We start from the raw sequence: 22,033 nt of genomic DNA on the forward strand, positions 1-22,033 counted from the left end.
CTCAGTGATACACAGGGAAAATGCACACACCCACTTGTCATCACAGCATACTATACATAAAAATGTGCTTCACTGACACATGCTGAATAGCCAAGGATCCATTTAAAATTATGTGCTGTTGCTTAAATGTTTAGAAATGGCATTTTTGCCTACAGCACACCAAAGTGGGAATGGAGAAATTCATACCTACACCACACACATTGGAGTGTGTCTGGAATTAGGGGGAGGCGCAGTTTGACGCCTCACAGATCTGGACAGCAGCGGGAAAATTGCTAATTAATGGGAGAATGAAAAAGCCCTAAAAAGTTATCGCTTGGATCCATGTGCCTTTACCTTATTCTAGAGTGGGATTTCCCCCTAAATATTAAATTAAGGACAGGACTTGGAAAGAGTGCCTGTGATTCTAAGAATTCAATAAATTGGCATGGGGGGTACTGGTTATAAGGGAATGCTGTCCATATAAAACAAGGCCCCCATTATTTTTCAGTTAAAGAATTGTAGTCTATTTTGAATGCTACGACTCCATGCGGCTTCATGTTCAAAATGGGGCCCTCTGTTCTGTCCTGAAGTCCTACCACACTCTTCTAGTTTGCTCATTTTCCTATAGGACTCCCATATTTCTCCCCATAAGCCTGACATCTCCCCTCTCATCCTCATCCTCAGCTGACATGACTTCCTCTTTCACTGAGAACCAGAATCACTTGAAAAGAACCTCCACAAGCTCTCCCCACCACGTCTCGCTGCCTATTAGAGAAAGGCCTGTGGATGCAATCTTCTCTGGATCAACGGTCCAGGACCCTATAGAAAGCAGAGCCCTTGCTCTGTCACTAGATCCTACTGCTCCACCTACTCAGGCGCCCTGCTCTAGCCAACTGTCCCCTGCATCACTGGCTTGTTCCCCTTCACCGAGTCATTTGCATCATTAGACAAGCTTCCATTTCCTACATCTTAAAAAAGTAAAGATGTTCTACCTCAAATGCCCCCAAACCTCTTCCTTTTTATCTTTATAATAAAATTACCATGAAAACCTGCCTCTATTCCCCATCTTCAGTTCCTCTACTTCTAGGCTCCGATCAGACTCCCTGCTTCACTGCCCTAAAACTGCTTGCCAAGGCCCCCCAGGCGTTCTCATCCGCAAACCCACTGGTCAGTTCTCAGCTCTCCCCGCAGACCCGCCAGCAGCATCTGGTGTGGTTCGGACTTCTTCCTTCCTGTTTCGCTTTCTTTACCAGCCTCCAGGAAACGGTCTGCTGGTTTCTCGCTTCCGTCACTGCTCACTCCTCTTCAGTCTCCTTTGCTGGTGTCTCCTTATCTCCTCTAAGCACCCGGAGTGCTCAGGACTTAATCCTCAAACCTGTCTCACGTCACTGCCTCATAGCTTGGACTTCAGTACATTTCTCTCTGACTTCCAGGCTTGCTTATCCAATTTGCTTATTAGACATTTCCATTTGGATGTCTAATAGACATCACATACTTCTCATATTCAAAACCAAATTCCTGATATTTCCCCCAAAATGTTGCTCCTATCTTCTCTAGCTCAATAAATACCACTTTCATCCTTAACAGCTGCTGAGGCCCAGAACCTCCTCAGTCATCTTTTTTCTTCCCTCACATCTAATCTATCCGCACATCCTGTTGGCTCTACTTTCAAAATGCATTCAAAATCTTAACCACTTTTTACCATCCCCACAGGTGATAGCTTGGACCAATCCACCATCATCACTTCCTGAATTATACAGCCTCCAAAGTACTCTCCTTCCCCTAAACACACACACACACTCTCTCTCTCTCTCCCCTCCCAAAACACAGCAGCCAGGAGGATTACTTTCAAATGCCCATCAGATTATATCTGCTCCTCTCCAAACCCTCTGATGGCCACTCACCTTGGAACTCTGATTCCTGAAACCTGCCTATGGGCTCTGCGGGCCCTGCCTCCTCCCACACACGCCACTGTGCACCTCCATCTCCCTACCTCATCAGCTACTTCCCTCCCCACTGTGCTCCATCCACACTGGGCTTGCTTTTCCCCGAACACACCACCCACACCTCCTTCAGGTCTCTGCTTGTGTCACCTGCTCAGTGATGTCTTGCCTCCCTGACCACTGTATTTAAAATTTCAACTTTCATCTCAGGATGGCATTCCCTAGGCTGTCTTCCCTGGCTTACTTCTTTCCATATCACTTGTCACCATCTGACATACTATATATCCTATTCGTTTACTGATCACCCGTCTCCCCTCACCAGAAATTCCCACAAGGGCAGAGATTTTGGTTTGTTTTGTTCATTTGCAGTACCCCAGTGCCTAGGGCAGTGCCGGGCATGTAACAGGCACTCAGTGAATATCTGTTGAATCCATGCATAAATACTCCTGATTTCAAAATACTGAGTACAGTGGAGAATTGTAGTTAAACATGCGGTTTTAAAATTTGCCCAATCTTGGACTGTATTCCAGTTTTGCAGTTTACTGGTTTACTCAGATTACTTAATCTCCCCAAGCTTCAGTTTTCTCATTTATAAACTGGATCAAATATAATAATGCCTATGTCTTACAAGGTTGTTTTGAGGAGTAAATGAAATATGAACTGTGCTTAGAATAATCCCTGGCTCATATGAATTATATACTAAGTGACAGTCCAGCATGAGGGATAATAATTTGCGGAAAGAGCCCATTTCTTGCTTATTTGAGCTAGGCAAATCAAATACAGCACTGTTCTTTACTTACAAACGCTTGTATTTTACATTAAGTATATATACAGTCTATTTTACCTGTAGTCTATTATGCTAATTTAGGGTACAACAATTAGCTGGACAGGCTGTAGTAAAACAGTGCATCTCTATAGGCAAAACTGAACATCTATGAAAGGAGTATTTAGTAAGTACCTACTATGTATCAGACACCATCCTAGGCACTGGGGATACGGTTGTGAGCAAAACAAAGTCCCTGCCATGCCTCAAAGAGGTTACTTTCTAGAAAGCAGAGAGCTGGAAGGTAGCCAGACAAATAATTCACATAGAGAATATTTAAAAGTATTAAAAATGAAGCCTGATTCAGATGCAAACACCACGAGGCACCATCTTGACATCTAAGATGGCCCTCCACCACCATGGTTCATCACTGTGATGCTAAAGAACAGACTAGGAAAAGTGCATGGATTTTGTTTGCCCATGAAACATTCTGTATTGTAAGTCCCCAATATGTTATTGCCTTGATATAAAACATTCACTGTGCTTTTAAATGTCAATGTTTTGAGGTAGTACTTTTTTTAAAAATGTTAAGTGAAAAAAAATCTAGGTTTCAAGTATTTACAAATATATAATGTGACATAAAACAAAAACTCAGAAGCTGCTATATGAAAGTGCTACTGTTCTCTGGTTGATGAGTCATTACCTTCCTCACACTTTTTGTCTTTTACAAATTTTCTTTAATAAGCATAGTATTATCTACATAAACAGAAAAAAAAAGTTATAACCTTTCATCTACTAAAATGTCTCTGTTTTTTTGACCAAAGGAGAGGATATCCTTATACCAAAAGGAAATTGACTTGAAGATGTTATGGCCTGTTTCCTAAAGATTTGGTTCTAAGATTGGTTTTCTTTCCTTTCTTTATTATCATAACAATACATGGTCACTGTAAAAGTTCAAAAAAAATAAGCAAAGAGAAGAAAATAAAAATCATCCACAATCCCACCATTCAATGATAACCACTAAGCATAGTTTTCAGTCTTTTTTTCTGTGTAGATAATGAACTTTAGTTTTTTTATTCAGCTAGTTATACCTTTTTAAAAAATAAAAATAGGATAATAGTTTTTCACTTAGTGATATATCTTGAATAGCTGCATAATTTCTTGATATTAACATTTTATAAACAAGCCTCCACTATTCACACTAACCTTTTTCTAATTTTTCAAAATTATAAACTGCTGCAGTAAACACCTTTGAAGCTAAGTCTTTTTCCAAATCCATGATTACTTCCTCAAGAGAAATACTTATGAGTGAATTCCTTGAAGAATTGTGTCTTTACTTTAAGGTGCTTAACACATATTATACCAAGTTGTTCTCCATATCAATTTGTACTCTCATCAGTAGTTTAGGAGAACACCATTATTCTGATCTTATACATTGTCTCCAAAACAATGTCTTCCTGCTTTGACAGGGGAAAAGCCATACCTTGTTTTCATTTATGTTTTTTGTCTGTTTATAGAGCCATTTGTTCTTTGATCCATTTCTTTCAACCAAACTGTTCCTATTCTCTTTTTGTTTTTCACTCTGGTAAACAGACTTCATTATGTGTTGCAAATATTTTTCCCAGTGTCTCACTACTTTCTAATTTTCTCTATGGTATTTTTACGTGGATAAAAGTTTCTTATCTTTTTAAATCAGAGCTATAAATCCTTTCCTTTATGGCTTCTGCCTTTGATGTCCACCCCAACGTTATATAAATACTCACTTATATGTTGTCTAGTACTCTTGTTATTTCTTTTTTAAAAAAATATTCAATCTTTCCTCTACCCAAACTTTATTTTAGTTTAAGGTATGAGGCAGGCACCTCGGTTCCGTTTCTCCAGGCCAGCTGCTGGAAGCAGGCTTTCCTTACCTGGGCCTCATACTTCACTGCAGCCGAGAGCAGAGCGATGGCGTTCTCCTCGCAGATGCCTTGCTTGATAGTTTGTTGGCAGAGCTTTTTCAGACGATTTTCTCTATAAAATGTAGCCAAGTCTAGCAGTCCTGTTGGAAAGATGTGTTTATTAGGGGGAGTGATTTCAAGCATCCTGATTTACACTCACTCACTCAGCCACTCAGAGATGATTCTGACAGTATTTTGGATATAATCCTCAGTGAAGCGCTGCGTAGACTGATGCTGACTGACACTAACACTTCAGTGTGGGGCTCTACCCAGGATGGCAGCCAAGCTGAGCAAATACGATACACAAATCATTAGCTGTTGAAAAACAGGAGCACAGGGAAAATAGCTTTAATAATTTTTTCCTAGGAAAAAAAGAAAAAGCATGTGCACCTTGAATGACCCCTTCCCCTGCAATCTCAATGTCAGCTTCTCCTGGGCCATTCCCAGGAGCACACACACATGCTGTAAGAGTGCCCGCCATGAAAAGAAAGAAAACAAAAGAGAAGAAAAGAAGAGGGAGGGGAGGGGAGGGGATGGGAAGAGAGGGGAAGAGAGGGGAGGGGTGACCTTTTCATAGATATGTGTCTGCCTCCTGTTACCCTATCCCACTGCTCCTCCCTACAGCAAAACTCCTAGACAGAGCTGTCTGTATCTGCTGTCTCCATTTTCCCACCTCCCATTCTGACCTCAAGCCATTACAAGCAGAATCCCAACCCCACCACTACTGCAATCACACCTGGGGCGGTCACAATGGATTCCAGGGTGCCATATTCTCTGGTTTCCTCTTACTTGACACTTATACAGCATTTGACATGATTGATAATGCTCTCCTTAGGGCACTTTGTCACTTGCTTGCATTTTTAATTAGTTGCTCCTCAGTTCTCTAGGCTGAATCATTTTTCCTGACTTCCAAATGTTTGAGTGCCCCAGGGTTAAATTTTCAGATACTTCTCTCACTTACTTCCCAGAACTCCAGCCCCAGGGTTTTAAATATCATCTACATATGCAGATGAGTCCTGTTATATTACCTGTCACCTATTTTTCAAGTAATTCAATAGAGACTGGGTGAGGTGATATATGTAAATTAACTTTATTCTACCCCAAGGAATGATAGGAAGTACTCTAATTGAAGCAATTAGCATCTGAAAGACCCTATTTGTTTTTCTGAATCTTCATTAGAGGATTTGTAATTAGCATAAAGAATGTCAGAATGAGTTTGTCATTGGCGAAATGAGTGGTAGCCAGGATCAAAAGGTTAGCTGAATCCAGCTACTAGAATACTGTCATGTCCACCTCAAGCTAACTTTTCATGCAAGGTACTTAATAGAGTGTATGAAGTATAGAGAGCTGGGATTTCATCTATTTTACAATATTAATTGTTTTTGTGTCTGTCTGCTAATAAATCTTGTACATGTGGTAGACTTTGGTTGGAAACTTGCTTTTTTATAACAAATATTATCAAAGTTATAGAGGACACTGAAATCTTGAGAGTTGTGAATGGCTTCATTGTTTTTGGCCCCAAGCTTCAGATTCACTCCCGTAAGCGGCACTGCCCTAAGAGAGGACTCTGCCCCAAGTCTCGGCTCTACACCTCCTCCATGCACACCCTCAGCACAGGGTGGCCAAGGAGCCACATGTCCACTTCTAGACCACACTTTGGGTACCTGGGAACCTGGGACTGCCTGCATAATTGGCCCTGAGGCCACATGTGTGGGTATTTCCTCCCTTAGACCCCACCACCAATGTGCAGACTCCCTGGCCCAAAAGGGTAACCTGGGTTGGGGGCGGATAGAGCTTGGAATGCAAGCTAGGGTGCCCACACACCCTTCTGCCGGAGGAGGGGTCGGTCCTGCCAGTGCCATTGGGTTCTGGCACAGAACTCCAAGGAGTCCAGCAACTCTAAATGCCAACTAAAACTGAAACCTGTCCTTTCAGTTCTTAATGAACTTACATTAAGGAGGGAGGATTGGACATATTTTATCTGAAGTTCATTAGCTTGACATATAACTTTAAATTTTTAGACATATGGAGCATAGGTCTCCATTCAGAGTCTTGGCCAGAGCCCTGCAAATGTTAGGGGTGGGCCTATAAAAAATTGCCATTTGGGGCCAGGCGCAGTGGCTCACGCCTGTAATCCCAGCACTTTGGGAGGCCACGGCAGGTGGATCACCTGAGGTCGGGAGTTCGAGATCAGCCTGGCCAACATGGAGAAACCCTGTCTTTACTAAAAATACAAAATTAGCCAGGCATGGTGGCACATGCCTGTAATCCCAGCTACTCAGGAGGCTGAGGCAGGAGAATCACTTGAACCCGAGAGGCAAAGGTTGTGGTGAGCCGAGATTGTGCCATTGCACTCTAGCCTGGGCAACAAGAGTGAAACTCCGTCTCAAAAACAAAATTGCCACTTGGGTATCTAACGGGAAGCTCAAACTCCTTTGACTTTCAAAGTCCAGAGCAAGCCTGTTGTTCTCCATCTTCCTCACCTCAGTGAATAGGACTTCCATTAAGGCAGCTACCCAGGCCAAGTACCTCAGTGCAGCCATCCTTCTCTCTCAACTCACACCTCTCATCCCATCTATCAACAAATCCCATCAGCAACCTCTTAAAAATATTATCTAGCATCTGATCTCTTTCAACACTTCCACTGCTATACAACCCCAACCCAGGAGACCATCATCTCTCACCTGAACCAATATAAGAACTGATGTTTGAAACACAGATCACATCTCTCCTGTGGCAGAAGCTGCGAGCTGCCTCTCTCTCAACCCCTACCCCAACACACACACACACACACACACGCGCACACACACACACGCACGCACACACACGCGCGCACACACACACACGCACACACACACACACGCGCGCACACACACACACACGCACACACACGTGCACACACACACACGCACGCACACACACGTGCGCACACACACACGCGCGCACACACACACGCGCACGCGCACACACACACACGCACACGCGCGCACGCACACACGCACACACACACGCGCACACACACACACACATCCACACTCTCTCTCTCTCACATCCATTCTTCCTTTCTACTGAAACTACAGAATTTTTAGCTGAGCTACGGCCATCTGGAAATGCCCACTTTCCCAGCCTCCTAAGCCGCTTGGCACAGACTTGATGGACTCGGGCCCACAGTCTGAAATAAGTGGAATTCCTGGGCCCTGCTGGTGGAGACACTGGGATCTGCTGCGTGGCCCTCGGTCTCTGTCCCTTCCTCCATGCTGCTGCCTGCAGTGCTCCACAGTGGTGATGATTTGATCCTTCTCTCTCTGATCTGTCCAGTCAACCTTTGCATAAGTAGTAACAAGGGAAATGTGTTTGGATTCAACACACACAAAAAGAAATACTTCTGTAATTACCCTCGCAGCAACTTTCTTTTAGGTTCTATAGAAACCACCTTGTCAGTTCCTCAACATTTTGCCAAGTTTTCGGAAGTCTTTGGCAATTACCTACTGCCTCCTCAGGAGAAAGGCTGATGCTGTCTGTGTACAGGTATTCCAGGAAGGCCCGGTAAACAGGATATGAAAATTCACTCATTTCTACAATATCATCCTCGTTATCTTCCAACGACGAACGAAAATGCTCACATCTGAAGGAAGAAAGCAGCAAGTCAGGTCCTAGCTTCCCGGCCAGGACAGACGGCCACTGTGAGGAGGACGTCCTTCTCTCGAAGGTGCACACTGGCACGTCCCTGCTGTGGCTCCTCACTTTCTTTGCTGGCCTGGGTTTTCAAACAGTCATTTATTCGGCAAGGCTGTACATGCAAACCTGCTGCCAAGGGTGGCCCGGAAAGCAGCCCCAATGGCTGTGCTAATGGGGACAGAGCCGGACTCCCTGGCATCTCTCTCACACCACAACCACTGTCAGCATTTAGAGAAATCAGTGGGTTTATTTTTATAAAATCTAAGTAATTCTGTTTCCTCACTCCATCATGGGTTGAATGATGTCCTCTAAAAATTCCTATGTTGAAGTCCTAATGGCCAACACCTCAAAATGCGACCTTACTGGGAGAGAGAGCCTTTAAAGAGGTAACCAAGTTATAAGAAGGTCACCAGGGTAGCCCTAATCCAATGTGACTGGCATCCTTATAAAAAGGGGAAATCTGGGCTGGGTGCGGTGGCTCATGCCTGTAATACCAGCACTTTGGAAGGCCAGTGGGTAGATCACGAGGTCAGGAATTTGAGACCAGCCTGACCAATATGGTGAAACCCCAACTCTACCAAAAATACAAACATTAGCCAGGCATGGTGGCGTGCGTCTGTAATCCCAGCTACTCGGGAGGCTGAGGCAGGAGAATCACTTGAACCTGGGAGGCGGAGGTTGCAGTGAGCCGAGATCATGCCATTGCACTCCAGCCTGGGCAATAGAGCAAGACTCTGCCATCTAACAAAAAAAAAAGGTGGGGGGAAATTTGGACACAGACATGCACAAAGGGAGAATGCCACATGCTGACTGGAGTTAAGCAGTCACATGCCAAGGAAGGCCAAAGACTGTCAGCAAACCCCCAGCAGCCAGGAAAGAGGCAGGAACAGATTCTCGCTCACAGCCTCAGAAGAAACCCATCCGACTGACACTTTTGATCTGGGACTTCCAGCCTCCAGAACTTTATGTTGCTTAAGCCACCCAGCCTATAGTACTTTGTAACAGCAAACTAATCCACCCCTCTCCTTTCATGCAGGTTGATGTGATGCAGAGAGAGTGAACAAATGCTGCATAGCTTGATCTTACTAAAGAGGAACTTGAGACTAAAATGCTGTGTTGAGTTTGTGACTCACTGCGGTAGGATTTAAATATCTGTTACACAACAACATAAAGAATTTCAAAATCATCATGTAAGAGAAAGCAGCCAGGCACAAACGAATGCATCCTGTATCATCCCATCTAAATACACTCCAGAAAATGCTAACTCATCTACAGTGACAGAAGGAGCCACGGTCACCCAGGGCTAGGACATGAGGGGTCTCTGAAGGGTGGTGGGAATGTTCTCTATCTGGATGTGGGGCAGCGGTTTCACAGGCGTGGACATGTGTCAGCACCCATCAAACTGCACACTTGAAATGCACACAGCTCATTGCTCACAAACATTCACAAATGTGATTTTTAAAATCTCTGTGCTAGCCTCACTACAGACCTTTTTGGTCTGGAAAGGCCTTGATCTTCTCTTTTTTAAACCATCTAAAAGTACCCCACAAGTGATTAAAGAAAGTGATTATTATGAGCTGAGCTTGATTCCCAGGCAGAGAGGGTAACTGATGGACGTCCAAGTATCAATACGGTGTTCAGAGCACAGGACACATTTGCAGCGTGCACTGGCTGCTCCCTGCTGCCAAGGTGACCACCCCACTTTTCAGGCCTCAGGAGCGCCTACGGTCCTGATTCCCTGAACCACACACAACCTGTGTTATTTCTTGTTTCACGTATAGTTCCCCCCGCTCCACTGTATGCTTGTAAGAGCAAAAACAGCCTTACATTTTTTCTTTCTTACTGAGGTGCCTAATAGAGTTGGACACTCAGAATACAATTGTTGAATGAATTATTTTTCTCAATTCTCAAAATAAATGATTCCTTACCGAATCTTGAGAAGGACTTTATGTGCATAAATGTACTTTCCATCAACCAGAAACTTCAGGTCTGCGGTGTCCGGGTTGTCAAATTCCCTCTTCAGTGACTCAGCCACTGTGAGGTGGTCATCGGGTTCTAGGAGAATAATGCAAATGCTTCCAGGTTAGCTACAGACATAATGAACATGCAGGCCAGGGTATGGCACTGCTCTACCTATACTCATGAAAATACGAATTCCTCAAAAATAACTGAGCAACTGAGCAATGGGTTTTTTCCCCTGAAGACAGATATGCATCTCTGTAATCATTAAGGATAAGAATCTCACACACATCGGCTTATAAATCTGGCAAAATAATAAGAAAAAGTCCCAAGCCACATCACTAATTTTGAATGAAATTTTAAATATTTGAGCAAATATGCTAGCTAAAAGTAAAAGACACAGTTTCTCGGTAAAATTAAAAAGCAGTCAAATAAGGGCAGGGCACAATGGCTCACACCTGTGATCCCAACACTTTGGTGGCGGTGGAGACAGAAAGATGGCTTGAGGCTCACGGTTTAAGACCAGCCTGGGTGACACAGTGAGACCCCACCTCCACAGAAAGTTTCTTTAAATTAGCCAGGCGTGGTAGTGGGTACCCATACTCCCAGCTACTCAACAGGCTAAGGCAAAAGGATTGCTTGAGTCCAGGCGCTCAAGAGTACAGTGAGCTACGATTGCACCACTGCTCTCCAGCCTGGACAACAGAGCAAGACCCATCTTTCTCTCTTAAAGAAAAAAAAAAAAGCAGTCAAATAAAATTACTTTTAGTTTAGTACTAGTGTTGGTTTCTGATGCTTTGAAGAAAATAAAATTAGTTCCCTTTTGCAGAAGCCCATCAGAGACAAATAAATTATGAGAGTGCACCTAACAAAATCCTCATTATCGAAGTAAAGCCCTGAGTTCTTTCCCAGATTTTCGGGCCATCCCCCAAATGGACAGTGACTAGCTCACCCACGGAGAGAAGGCGCCACGAGACGGCGGGAGTGGCAAAGCAGGCAAACACGTCGTCGGTGCAGGAGAAGTGGGTGAGGTGCGGGAGGATCACGGACTGACCCCGGCACTGACCCCACATGTACACGTGCCCACCCTGCGTCTTGGCCGCAGACGTGTGTGTGGAGTGACAGGCTGCAATCTCGATAATCCTAAATTCACAAATACACACCACATAAGCACAGTGACCAGAGGCAGAAACAAGTTGTATCCTCCCCCACTCAGGTTTAACTGATGTGGGACATCATAAAATTACAAAAAGGGTCAGGAAAAGAAAAAAAAAAAAAACAAAAAAACTACCACATGACTCATACACCTCATCTCCTAAATTATCAGGCACCAAACCGTTATTCACATTTAAGCCACACTTCAATGGCACTTATAACTCATGAAGATCTGTTTGTACCACTTCTAGCCAGTAGGCCTATAAAAATATGTACCATCCTATTTTGAAATTCAAGTATAACCCAAGAGAGTAGTGGTCCCCCCACCAAAAAAGGGTGGTTTAAATTTTTTCCCCTAAAACGTTACTTACTGAAGAAAATAATAAAGATTTGGGTCATCTGGACTGAGGGCCAATAAATAAATATTTTAATGAAGACTTCACCGATTTCTAGAACGCTATTCCAACTCCTATTGCACAGAGTAAATGCAGTAGTTCTACCACACTGGACTGTATGACCTGGAACCCAGGAGAGCAGTTTTCTAGGATCACCATGTGATACACCCTACTGCTCTAAGTTCATGATTGACGAGGAGGTAGTTCTCGGAACATTTTTATTTTTATTTTTTTTGAGACAGAGGAGTCTTGTCCTGTCACCCAGGCTAGAGTGCAGTGGCACAATCTGGGATCTTGGCTCACCGCAATCTCTGCCTCCTAGGCCCAAGCAATCCTCCTACCTCAGCCTCCGCAGCAGCTGGGACTACAGGTGCAAGTCACCACACCTGACTAATTTTTGTAGAGACCAGGTTTTGCCATGTTGCCCAGGTTGGTCTTGAACTCCTGAGCTCAAGTGATCCGCCCACCTTGGCCTCCCAAAGTGCTGGGATTACAGGTGTGAGCCACTGTACCCGGCCTCGGAACACTTCTTAATGGAAAAACATTGTTTCCCCTGGAAGTAATTTCTTTTCTATCAGAATAAGCCACCATACAGATTAAAGGAAAAGGGTAAACTCTTTTAACCCAGGGGAAGTCCCCATCTTGATTTTGCTACAGCAGACAATGGTACCAGCATCCTCAGACTTAGGCTCAGAACTTCAGGGTCAACTTTGACTTCTCCCTCCGTATTTACCATTTTCTTTAGAATATCCAGTTAAATAACAAAGATGCTTTGCAATGTCACCCCTCAGCCACCACTGGGGGGTCAGGCACACCCTGCATCTGGGCCCTGTAACAGCCTCCCAGGTCTCCCTTGCCTTAGACTCTCCCTTCTGCCCCAACTCACACAGTGCTGGCAGGTTAACCATCCTCCTGGAACACTGTTCTCATCAGAACTTTCACACGGGCAGCGGCTTCCCTCAGATAAAATCCTGACACAAGACATAACCCCATCCATGATTTGGTGTCACTTCTGAACAGCCAGCTCTCAAGTCACTTTTGTGCACACAGCCTGCTTCAACAAATGGGCTTTCTCACTGCCCTTCAATGGCTTCATCCATGGTTGTTCAGGAATGTTCTTTCTCTCTGCCTTACAAATCCTACCTATCTTCTAAGGCCCAGTTCAAACGCCCCAAGTTCGAGGTCTCCCGCTCACCTGAGCTCCTGCAGCACTTCCTGTCCACACCACTCCAGCCTGGCCCTGTTACTCTTTATGCATCCGTTTCACCTGTTCAGCGCGATGGCCGGTTTCTGGCAGGCCTAATCACTGGCTTAATTCTCTCTAAGCACATAGCATGGTGTCTTACTGAATATAATCTGTGGGTCACTTTGCTGACTGAGGAAGACTCAACAACACAAAGGAGAGTTGTGTAAGGCCCCACTGACACGGACTAGCACCTGAAGGGTGAGGATGATCCCACGCTGCCTCCTTTAGGCAGCTGCCCCCAAACCAGGAGGGAGGTGTCATCACAGAACCTGGAGCTTGTGCCTGCTCGCCTCAGAGGCTGAGACATGCTGTTCTCACGGGTGGCAATTTCACTGACTTATTAGAGGATCGTTCTTAGCCCTTGAAAAACCACACACAAATACTACAGGAAAAGAGGCTACGATGGCCCACAGTAGAGAGCTCAGGATTTGGAGTCAAACAAACCTAGGTTTGTTTTTTCTTTCTTTTTTTTTTTTTAATTGCAGCTCCAGCTCAAAGGAAAACAAAAACTAGATTTGAATCTCCGCTTTACCACTAGGCTGCATGACTAGGGGAATGTCACTTAGCACCTAGGAGCCTTGGTTTCATCACATTGGAGGGCTGGTGTAAGAATCAAATGATAAAATGTTAAGTGCAACCAGGCACAATGTCTGGGTGCAAATGGTTGCATGACAATGGAGGTTTCTTTACATTATGACAAGTACTCGGCATTTTAAGTGACAAAGCGTCCTTTAGGTAGAGACCATGTATTTCTAGTGATCAATTCAGATTAGTAAGAGTTTCCCTAGAAGAATCTTTTTCCTGATATTTCCTGATTTCCCGGCCTAATCCAGTGCTGTGCAAAAGAACCGTGACAGATGGGGAAAATGGTTAATAATATTTGGCTTCTCAATCAGCACATTCTTTTCAACAAATAAGGAAAATGGGAGAAGGAAATAGAATAAATGTATTAAAAGAGAAGTACATCCACTGTTACCATCGATTTTATTAGCAAGCCTCCTAAGTTACAAGCAAATGTGAGGGTAGCGACGTGGTACGTCTTCGTGGCCTGGTGCTGTGGGCAGGACACAGGGCTCAGAGTCAGAGTGTAGTTCTAGGGCCATGTTACTTAAATTCTTATAATCAGCTTTACCATCTTTTTAAAGAAAAAAAAGATGAGGGGGAACAGGATACAGGCAGCCATCCTCTCACAGTTGGTGGTTTCGTGTACATGAAATAAGTTCCTTGGCAGAGCTGAGAACCGAAAAAGGCTTCCTTCCGTGACTGAAAGTGTTTACCAGCTGCAGCAGGAACTGTGGGCCTGTGATTTAGCTGAGAAACTCATGATGTAGCTGGAGAGAGAAGTCCAGAGCTGTGACTTTGCAAATAATTCCCAAATGATATCAGTGTGGCCCTGACTACAAGTCTCTGGTGAGTAAAGAAAAATACCTAGGGGCTCCTCAGGGAATATTTCAAGTAAAAGGGAGCTAACTGGGCCATGTATGCTTTGGCCTGGCCAGAGCTGTGGAATAAGAGTCTTATGAGGTGGAGAGAAATGCAGGAGCAACGTGCAGGCAGAGCTGGAGATGGCAGGACGCCAGAGAGCAGCATCATACGAGGCCTGACAGGGACGGAGGCCAACGCCGGGATCGAAGGGCAACGAGGCTTGCCAGGAACAGTGGCGTCGGCTTCAATCCAGAGCCGAAGAGTTCCGATTTGATCTGATGTGATAGGCAAATGGGAAACAGCTTTGTAAACAGGGCCATGATGTGAGGAAATGGTATTCTCAGACAGACGGACCTGGTCACAGTGGTGTGCAAGACAGGCTGCAAGGGAGAGAAAGAACAGTCTGGAAGGCTGGCTGGGGAGGCCAACCCAAGCTAGGTTGCCAAGGACTAATGAGGGTGGCCTGGATGTTAATGCAGAGGGAGGGAGAGGAGTTGAAGGTGGCCCAGAGGATGAGTCTAAGAAAAGCCCCGCCTGGCAGTGCCAAGGGAGGCAGAAGCCGCGCTGGCCAGGTGGCAGGTGTGGGGGCCAATGTTCAGATAACTGAGCAAGTAATGAAAGGAAAAAGGGCCTTCTGCGTTTGAACCACCTCAACTGTAAAGCCATCTGGTATTCTCTGGGAGCAGGGGAGGTTAGGACAGCCCAGTGAACAATGTGGAGATAAGCATTCATGAGCTGCTCTTCCTTTCTTCAGATTTCAGCACTTCTGCAGTGACTTACTAGGCAAAGACTTCTACATGTTTTGGAATCATTTCTGTGTACTCTGGGGTAACGTTCTATGAAACATGTCAGTGACTGGAGCACAACAGCATCCTTCACTGATCTGCCCAACATCAGAAAAGCCAAATAATGCGGTTCCTATGTTCCCTTCTGAGATACGTTATTGGTTACTAGCGTCCATGGAAGGGCGTAGCCTCTGCCCCTAGAGCAGCTGGTGACCTGAAGTGGGACACTACTTTCTAGAGAAGGGCTGGGACAGACAGAGCCAAAGGGTGGGTCGGGGAAGGCCACATGATGCCGCCCGACCCCGGGCATGGCCTTGTGACGTATACCCGGCACACCCGGCTCCACGTGGGAAGTCAGGGGTGGGACGCGGATTTGGTTGGCTGCAGTAGCTACTACAGGAATGAGAGTGGAGAAAGTTTAGAGGGTACCTTCAGGTCTAGGCTTGTGATCCAAGCAACTGCTAAGGAACCCTGCCATTGCCTAAGTCATCATCGGTTTTTAAACTGGACTCATACCAAGCAGCACATGCTGACGTTCCAATTTTCCAGTCAGACGTGCAACAGACAATGACTAGCAACTGAGCTCACCTTTACTGTCAGGATGCCTGGCATGTTTCACACTTTATTTCGTAGCCAATCTTAATGGGAAAAAAATTCACTACATGTTGATAATAAACAGGTTTTGTGTCACCTCAAGGGAATGATCCACTACAAGCACTGAGCTTACTGGATATGAAGTACTAGAAATGAAAAAGCAGAGAGAAAGAATAGAAACCGGAAAACCTCGAGGAGGGGTGAAAGGTCATCTGTGAGGGACAAGAATATTGGAGAAGAAACAGCAAAGATGACAGATCCACAGCAGGGATTCCCAATCCTGGTTTTGTAAGAGCCCAAGTATTATACCGACTACCTCAGAAGTCGAAGAATTCTCAGAAATTCAAGGAAAAGAAAATTCAAGGAAAAGATAGCTTTACATCAGTTTAAAATATGCTGTTAGGAAACGTTAAGAACAAAGATACAAACGTTGGTCAATCTGTGGCCAAGGTACTGAAACTTCAGAAAGATTGGGAATGACTGGATTAGGAGAAGACAATCATTTTAATCATTGAATTTATATTTATGTAAACATAAATGGCTGACAAATATCAGTATTCTCCATCATAAATAAAATCTTTTTCTGGGAAAGATTTTAAAAGATTTCCCTTGGATGGTTGTTCCAGCAAAGAAAACAATGTAGACAGGTTTCTCCTTCCCACTTCTGTGAACAGATAACTAAGCACTGAACCCCACCCCACCCCATACTCAATCCAGTTCCTAATTAGTCAGGCTTTCCTGTAATGGGCCCCCGAAGAGTCAGAAGTAAGGCTCCCGGGTTCCTGAGGGATAAGTTACGACATATACTTGACTTTCCATTCCTGGAAAGGGTGGAGAAGTGCAGAACAAGTCCCAGCACAGACCTATAAACCCCTCCCTTGCAATACGCCTGTGATTGAGTGCCTGGTTGAAATTGTGCAAGTTCAGAAATCACCACTTGAAATGCAAGTACAGAAAACTGAGAAAATCAGGAACATCTCGTTTAAAACATTCATCCATCCTTTTTTTTTTTTTTGAGACAGAGTCCCACTCTACTGCCCAGGCTAGAGTGCAGTGTCATGATCTCACTGCAACCTCCGCTTTCCACGGGCAAGGGATTCTCGTGCCTCAGACTCCCAAGCAGTTGGGATTACAGGTATGCATCACCACACCCAACGAATTTTTGCATTTTTAGTACAGACAGGGTTTTACCATGTTGGCCAGGCTGGTCTTAAACTCCTGACCTAAGGTGATCTGCCCGCCTCGGCCTCCCAAAGTGCTGGAATTACAGGCGTGAGCGCCTAGGCCATCCATGATTTTTATAGCCAAATTATAATTCAAAAATAACTGCAGTTTAAGAAAGACAGAAATGCAATAGATAACTCCCAACATCCAGTTAAGCAACTTGGCACTCACACAGCTTCCATTCCCATTACCTGCTTCTCTGCTGCTTTGTCTTTCTCCTACCTTGATACCCCACAATCCATCTGCCCCAGTGAGAACGTGAGTCAGAGGCCTTGGGCGATCATTCTGGATCAGGCACCAGCAGTGCAACGCAGCAAGTCACTGGTGGGCAATGATGGCAGACTCTGTGAGACCAGGGACAGATGTGCTAAAGTTTTGGGTAAGTGTGGGAGCACCATAAAAACTAATGGGCTGGTGGCTCACACCTGTAATCCCAGCACTTTGGGAGGCCAAGGCAAGAGGATTGCTTAAGCCCAGGAGCTACCAGCCTGGGCAACGTGGCAAAACCCTGGCCCTACAAAAAAACACACAAAAAAATTAGCTAGGCATAGTGGCACACTCCTGTAGTCCCAGCTACTCGAGTCTGAGGTGGGAGGATCGCCTGAGCTTGGGAAGTCAAGACTCCATGAACCGTGATTGCACCACTGTACTCTAACCTGGACAACAGGGAGACTGTGCCTCAAAAAATAAAAAAATTAAAAAAAAACAGGCCATACAAATCCATCGTTTTTATTTCCATGCCATCTTTATTTGATCCTTTCACTCTGTTTTTTCAGTTTAAATATTAAGTGTCCCTATCAACTGAGGTACTTTTGTGGTTATTCAAAGCCTCAGGACTGTCCCTTCTCTTCTGAGGAGCTCTAAGCTACCTTACAAGATGTGTGAATGAACAGTTGCAGGCATCTGCCTGAACCACCTCCTGCCTCCATTATTGTCCCTCCTCCCTATTCTGAAGGGGCCAGGGGTCTTAAATTTTAAGGTTTTTGACAAAAAAAGTTTTATTTAACCTATTAAAATAACCTATGTTAAATTGGTTAAATAAAACTTTTAAAACGTAGGTTAAAGAAAGTCAGCCAAGTTCACAATACTCAAATGAAAATTGAGGCAGCTGAAAAATGGCAATTTCGTTCCTCATTTTCATTGTTAAGTATTCCAACAGAAAATTAGAAAAACACTGCATATAAGTGCGAGCTAATCTGTTTGTCTATATATTTCTTTTAAAATCAAATGTAATAAAGATATATGCAGTAAAAATAGCAGCATTCGTTTCTACGATGACTGCAACCCTGGTTTAAAAGAAAAGATAATGAAACGTTTTTGCGCTATACTACTGTTAAGAAATGGAAAGCGAAAAGGCAGTGATCTGACCATGCTTGAGAAATTCCAAAGGCTTTCAAAAATATCAGAATAACATGGAAACTAATTCTGGATGTGCTAATTACATAACACAACCTTGCAAACAAGTGCACAAAACTAAATCTTAATTTCCTAACCATTTTACTCTTCCTCATAGTGACAGCTTGGGAGTTAAAAGTAATGAAATAACCTTATCCTTTTCAACCGGCAAATTTTCTATGTAGCTGAGTGACCAGCTTTATACCCCACGCAAGGTACCTTTTCCTAAGCCAGGGAAGAGCGCCCTCGAATGTTATCGACATCACCTTAAGAATGTAAAACAGGGAAAGGAGGAGGGCAAAAGGGTGATTTGTAAGGGAGAAGAGTAACAGAGTAGCTGTTGCAAGTTTAGTCATTGCAGTTTGCTTAGAATAGCTGTTGGAAGTATAGAGGAAACATGGGTAAGTGAAAATAGCATATTTAACATACAATCAATCTCCCCAACAATTCCAAAGCCAATTTTTATAAAGGAATAAATACTCTTGTTAAATACTATTCTAACACTAGCAGTACATTCCCCACCATTCTCTCTATGTCTAAGTATTGTTTAATCACAATCACCACAGACCAGTGTGGGGACTGTGAAAATGGCCATGTTACCTGTCCTTTTCCACAGTGACGGGAGTAGGATAGGACTGGTTGCTTTTATTGCCAGTGCCCAACTGCCCATAAGAATTGGCGCCCCAAGCATACACTTGGCCTTCATCTGTTAATACTAATGTGTGTGCGTAGCCACAGGCGACCTGGAAGGAAAAAAATCCACTCAGGACTGCAAACAGAAGTCATTATTTCACTGCTTCCGCAAAGTAGGTTAAGAAACAAAAATGAAAAAAAGAAAGAGGCAGCCTACCCGTAGAGGCAGGCATTAAGTTAACCAACACCTTTCCAGAACACGTGGGCCAGAACTGCAGTAAGACTGTCATGAGTCCCCTGGCGTGAGCACCTGCCTCAGTTCACTGGAGCTTTAATGCTCACAGAAATCAAGGGGTACGAGGGGAATGTCAGAAACGACACTTGTATTTTTTAAATAATTATTTTCTTTTTTGATTATAAAAGTAAACCAGGTTCAATTTGAAAAATATAGAAAAATATAATTATAAAAGTTCTCTGAAGATCACAGGCTTTTTTTTCTATTTCTATTTAGACATAGAGATATGCACCTATAGCATTTTTTTTACTGACCATGTTGTATAAGCAGTTCTGTATCTTGCTTCATTTTATTAGACATTACACATAGCAGTTTCCCATATCATTAAAAATTCTTTGTATACATCATCTCCAGCATATACACTTGGCATAATTTAGCTAATCATTAACTTATGATTTGATTAGTAAATTCTGTTACACCTATTGTTTTTTATTAAAGTTATCATATATACATATATATATATATCTTCTTAACTAATTCTGTAAGAGAGTTACAGGAACTGTTGGTTCCTCAGGGAAATTCCCTAGGAGTAGAACTACAGGTCAAAGGATAGAAAGGCTTTTAAGGCTCTTGTACACCCTGCCAAAGCTTCCTCAGGAAAGCTTATAACAATTTATATTCCAAAAGGTATGTGACAGTGCCCTGGAACAGAAATTTTCTGAACATCTGCAATTTAATTCAAGGAAAAAGAGATTTAACCTTTATTTTAATGAAGACATCCAAGCAGCTAAACTTTTCATCCTGCCAAGAAATCTATGTTTTTAATATATTGATATCTTTGCCAGTGAAGACTTAAAAATACACGCACACAAACTGACAGTGGACGTACCCGCTGGACACGGATGCCTTGCAAAGCTGCCACTCTGCAAGGGGTTGGCTGGTTGCCACTGCTGCCAAGTCCAAGCTGCCCGTTTCCATTGTAACCCCAGACATAGACCTGAGAGAAAATGACACCCTCAATCCTCTCAAGAGATAAACAGCCAGCAAGTTGTCTATTATACTAGCATGAGACTGATGTGATACCATACTAGCATGAGACTGATGTGGCAAACAGGGTTTTTAAGCAAGATGTAAAATAACTTCCTTACCTCCCCCGTGTCCACTACCGCCATGCAGCACATCTGCCCACATGCTATGGTCACAACTACTTTATTCTGTAGGCAGCCAGTGACTCTTCGAGGGATTGGCTGATTAACTGTTGATCCAGATCCTACCTGCCCAGAGTTATTATAACCCCAGGCAAATACCTGTTTAAAGGAAAGACCAGTAAATGAAACACATTAATTTATAAAGTGTCTCAACTGGACACTGACATGTACTTGTGGCACCGAGTCTTCCCTCTCAAAGTGCTTCAGATCTATAAATCCTTACAACACAGGCAGAGAAGTGTTTACAAAATTCATTCTTACACAACGTACATTTTATAAAATTAGGTGGTTGGTGTTATCTATATGAACAGTAATAATTGCTATTAAATAACACATAACACAAAAGTATCTACTTTGCCCTAGCCATCTTTTTCAGCATTTGGGGATTTTTCTTATTGCAAATAACCTCTTTACTACAGCAACAGAGAAGGAACAACACCTCCTTTTAAATTTTGCAATTATGGAAGACCTTACTACGTACAGATAAATGTCACAACATCAATACCCTGACTGTGAATTGCTACCAAAAATAAGGCTGAATTTGAGGGAGGTTATTTTAATCAGATGATTGTATTTCCAGGACTACTATAGAAGTCTACATAATCTTATTGAAAAAAATCAATGAGCTTTATGCTGACTATTCTCACCTCTCCATCAGATGTTAGCACCAAAGAATGGTAAGACCCACAGGCAACTTCAATGACTTGTTTGTTTGACAAATTAGTTGAGATTTGACAGGGCACTAAACCATGATTAGTTGTCCCATTGCCCAGCTGGCTATAAGCATTATGACCCCAGGTAAAGACTTCTCCTTCTGCAAATAAAAAGAAAGACAACCAGCTTTTACGACATCTACTTCATTATACAAAAATATATGTAGCACAGCTTCCACAAATGAAATCTAAAAATTCAGGTGCAAAAAACTAATCAACTTCCCCATTCCACCAAAGTCATTTACAAAAGAATCTATTTGGAAAGTATAAACTGCATTCTACCTCAAAGCAACAAGGTGAAACTTAAATGCACACAGTTATAATAATGGGAAAATAAGTTTTTAATAAACAGCAGAGAAAAGGCTGCTGGGAGTAATAGCAAAAACATCAGAATGAAGTCAAAAGATTATAAGGCCACTTTACTCCCCTGGGTCTTAATTTCCTTATCTTTAAAATAATCACCAAGTTGATTTTTTAAAATCTTTGTTATTACTTATTACATAGCATAATACACAGAAAAGTTCATAAAACATGTATGTACAGTCACGCACTACTACTTAAGTCAAGAAATATAACCTTATAATCACCCCCCAAAAGGCCCTCATGTATGCATCTTGCATACAAATTTTTAGTTTTTCCTGATTTTGAAATTTAAATAAATGGAATCATACAGTATGTACTCATTTCATCTGTATTTTCCAGCATGTTGTCTCTTTGTGCTATATTCTGAATAATGACTTCTGATCTATCTTCCAGTTTACTA

General features: G+C 43.2%; 3 protein-coding genes across 9 annotated transcripts in view; all 3 read right to left on the minus strand.

Annotated features, from left to right (window-relative positions):
- The window catches only part of MED4 (mediator complex subunit 4), a 1,135,161-nt gene that overhangs the window by 422,520 nt on the left and 690,608 nt on the right, over positions 1–22,033 (minus strand). The window lies entirely within an intron of this gene.
- Positions 1–22,033, minus strand: part of RCBTB2 (RCC1 and BTB domain containing protein 2) — a 44,750-nt gene that overhangs the window by 2,484 nt on the left and 20,233 nt on the right. For 6 of the 7 annotated variants that reach the window (XM_050766310.1, XM_050766305.1, XM_050766307.1 and 3 more), the window contains 8 exons: positions 21,205–21,371; positions 20,498–20,656; positions 20,239–20,346; positions 19,082–19,224; positions 11,215–11,405; positions 10,232–10,358; positions 8,111–8,250; positions 4,596–4,726 (listed from right to left, as the gene is read on the minus strand). In XM_050766310.1, coding sequence (XP_050622267.1) covers positions 4,596–4,726; positions 8,111–8,250; positions 10,232–10,358; positions 11,215–11,405; positions 19,082–19,224; positions 20,239–20,346; positions 20,498–20,656; positions 21,205–21,371 — 1,166 coding nt within the window. Of the gene's footprint in view, positions 1–4,595; positions 4,727–8,110; positions 8,251–10,231; positions 10,359–11,214; positions 11,406–19,081; positions 19,225–20,238; positions 20,347–20,497; positions 20,657–21,204; positions 21,372–22,033 lie in introns of those variants that run through there. The other variant, XM_050766311.1, reaches the window with a different exon arrangement.
- On the minus strand, positions 14,461–16,924 carry LOC126940457 (uncharacterized). The gene is given in 2 exon segments (XM_050766376.1): positions 14,461–14,575; positions 14,577–16,924. Coding segments are annotated over 2 exon segments (690 nt in total). The 5' UTR covers positions 15,216–16,924; the 3' UTR covers positions 14,461–14,524.

The sequence above is a fragment of the Macaca thibetana genome, chromosome 17 (assembly GCF_024542745.1).
Source record: "Macaca thibetana thibetana isolate TM-01 chromosome 17, ASM2454274v1, whole genome shotgun sequence".
Taxonomy (NCBI): Eukaryota; Metazoa; Chordata; class Mammalia; order Primates; family Cercopithecidae; genus Macaca; species Macaca thibetana.